Source organism: Propithecus coquereli, unplaced genomic scaffold (assembly GCF_000956105.1).
Source record: "Propithecus coquereli isolate 6110/MARCELLA unplaced genomic scaffold, Pcoq_1.0 Scaffold98, whole genome shotgun sequence".
Taxonomy (NCBI): domain Eukaryota; kingdom Metazoa; phylum Chordata; class Mammalia; order Primates; family Indriidae; genus Propithecus; species Propithecus coquereli.
In genome coordinates this window covers 3,392,946-3,394,991 of record NW_012156173.1, presented here as the reverse complement: position 1 = coordinate 3,394,991, position 2,046 = coordinate 3,392,946, and the positions used below count along the sequence as shown (strand labels likewise).

The window sequence follows — 2,046 nt, the reverse complement described above, 5'->3', positions numbered from 1 at the left end:
TTTCCCAGATGGTCTCAAAGTAATTTTAAGGTTTTATTCTTATTATTATGACGTCTTAGATCAGTGACTCAATTAAATGAGAAGTAATGGCCTGGGTGAATTTTGTCTGCTAGGGGACACTTAAAATGTTTGGAGACATTTTTCGTTGTCACAACTAGGGGCTGCTACTGGCATCATGGGAGAGACGCAAGGATGCTGCCAAGTAGCTGACAATGCAGAGGGCAGCTTCCCTACAATAAAGAATTAGCCCAAATCTTTAATAGTGCTGCAGTTAAGAACCCCTGCCCTGGATCACTGCTGTAGAACAGAACTTTCCATGATGTTGGAAATGTTCTATATCTGAGTTGTCCAACATGGTAGCCACTGACCACATGCAGCTGTTAAACACTTGAAATGTGGCAAGCGTAACTAGAAACAAATTTCTTAATTTTACCAAATTTTAATTAATTAAAATTTAAATAGCCATATATGGCTAGGGGCTACTTTACTGGACAACACAGCCCTAGATAGTTCTTAAGAAAAAAACGGGAAAAGATCTACAAAGATAATATGAATGAATTTCCGACAGGATGACTGTTCACTCCTATTTCTTTTTCCCAATAGGGTATTACAGAAAGGACCCAGGGACTAATCATCAGGACACAGTTCTAGACTCTTTTATACATAACTCTGACCAATTGTGAGGCCTTGACTCTGGGGCCTTAACCATCTTTAACTTCTCTGTGTGCCTTGGTAAATCTGGTCTATAAAATGGATCACAGAGCATCGAAATTCCTTCTGGAGTTTATATTCTATAGTTTTGTAGGGTTTTTTTTTTTATTTATTTAGCTTTCAACTAACTTGTAGTATACTATTGAAGTAGGCCAGCAATTACTTAATTAATTGCATTCTTTTCCTTAAAAACTGGTTCATAGACATTTTCTTTGCAGAGTTTTGTACAAGAGTTATGGTAAGTGAGCAATACAGAATGCTGGAGTAAACGGGTAATATCTATCTTCTGGGAAGCAGGTGAATTGCTAGAAAAGATGTAGTTTAGCACATATGACTCTATGTAAAGTTTATATACTATTATTTATTTGTTTGGTGTATTAATACTTATGTGAATACACATCAGCTGCTTCTAGTTGGTGTGAACTAATAAAATTGGACCATCCGTATCTATAAAAATCAAATATATGCCATAGTGATATTATACTCAAAGGCATACCTCAAGTATTTTTACATAAAGCATACCCACATATGATCCTTGTAACATGAGAACATGGATAAATGTAAAATACGTTAAAGTAGAATAACAGAACCAAGATTTCATTACCATAAATACTTTTCTAGGTTTAATAGTCATCTAGCTGATATACACATTCCTCCTCAGGTTAAAAGAAAAATTCTTTCACCAGATAATAAGCCAAACAAAACATTGTAACTTAGAAAAAAATCTTGCAGTCGACTTAATTTGTGCCCTCTGTGCCTAGCTGGGAGTTATCAGGTATTAATATTTTAAAAGGATTGATGTTTCAAGAGATGCTATTGTTCTCTTTGAAGCATACCAGTGCTCTCGGAGGCTGGGTTCTAATGCAACCAGCATGTGCTCTCCTGCAGCCCATTAACCTTTAAGACTTGTCACTCAGCTGCTTCCACAGGAGTAGTTTTTTAAACCCAGAGAGGAAACAAGGTTATTTAGAAGGAATCAAATGGATAGTTTTACATCTCAAATGTTGGACAGAAGTCGTTTTCATGTAATTTAAAGGGTAAGTTGAAGGAACAAGGTTGGCTATTACAATCTAATTATTAAATTAATTAGACGCTGTACAAAATAACTTCAAAGGAAGCCAGCTCTGCTTATCTCTAATAAGAAAGTCATGGCACTTTCTCTGTCAACTGGAAATCCAGAAAAATGATTCCAAATATAATTTCTAAAAACACAGTTTTATGAAAATTAGATTAGTTTTATGACAATTTATGACAAAGTGAATTTATCACTAACTTTGTGCAGATCAAAGTTCTAACAATTTTGATGTTTGGGCTGCTTATTCACAAGGAGAATGT

General features: G+C 35.1%; 1 protein-coding gene across 1 annotated transcript in view; it reads right to left on the bottom strand.

The window, feature by feature from the left end:
* The window catches only part of EYA4 (EYA transcriptional coactivator and phosphatase 4), a 151,374-nt gene that overhangs the window by 46,702 nt on the left and 102,626 nt on the right, over nucleotides 1-2,046 (bottom strand). The window contains exon 6 of the mRNA XM_012665194.1: nucleotides 841-873. Within this exon, the coding sequence (XP_012520648.1) occupies nucleotides 841-873 (33 nt within the window). The remainder of the gene's footprint in view (nucleotides 1-840; nucleotides 874-2,046) is intronic.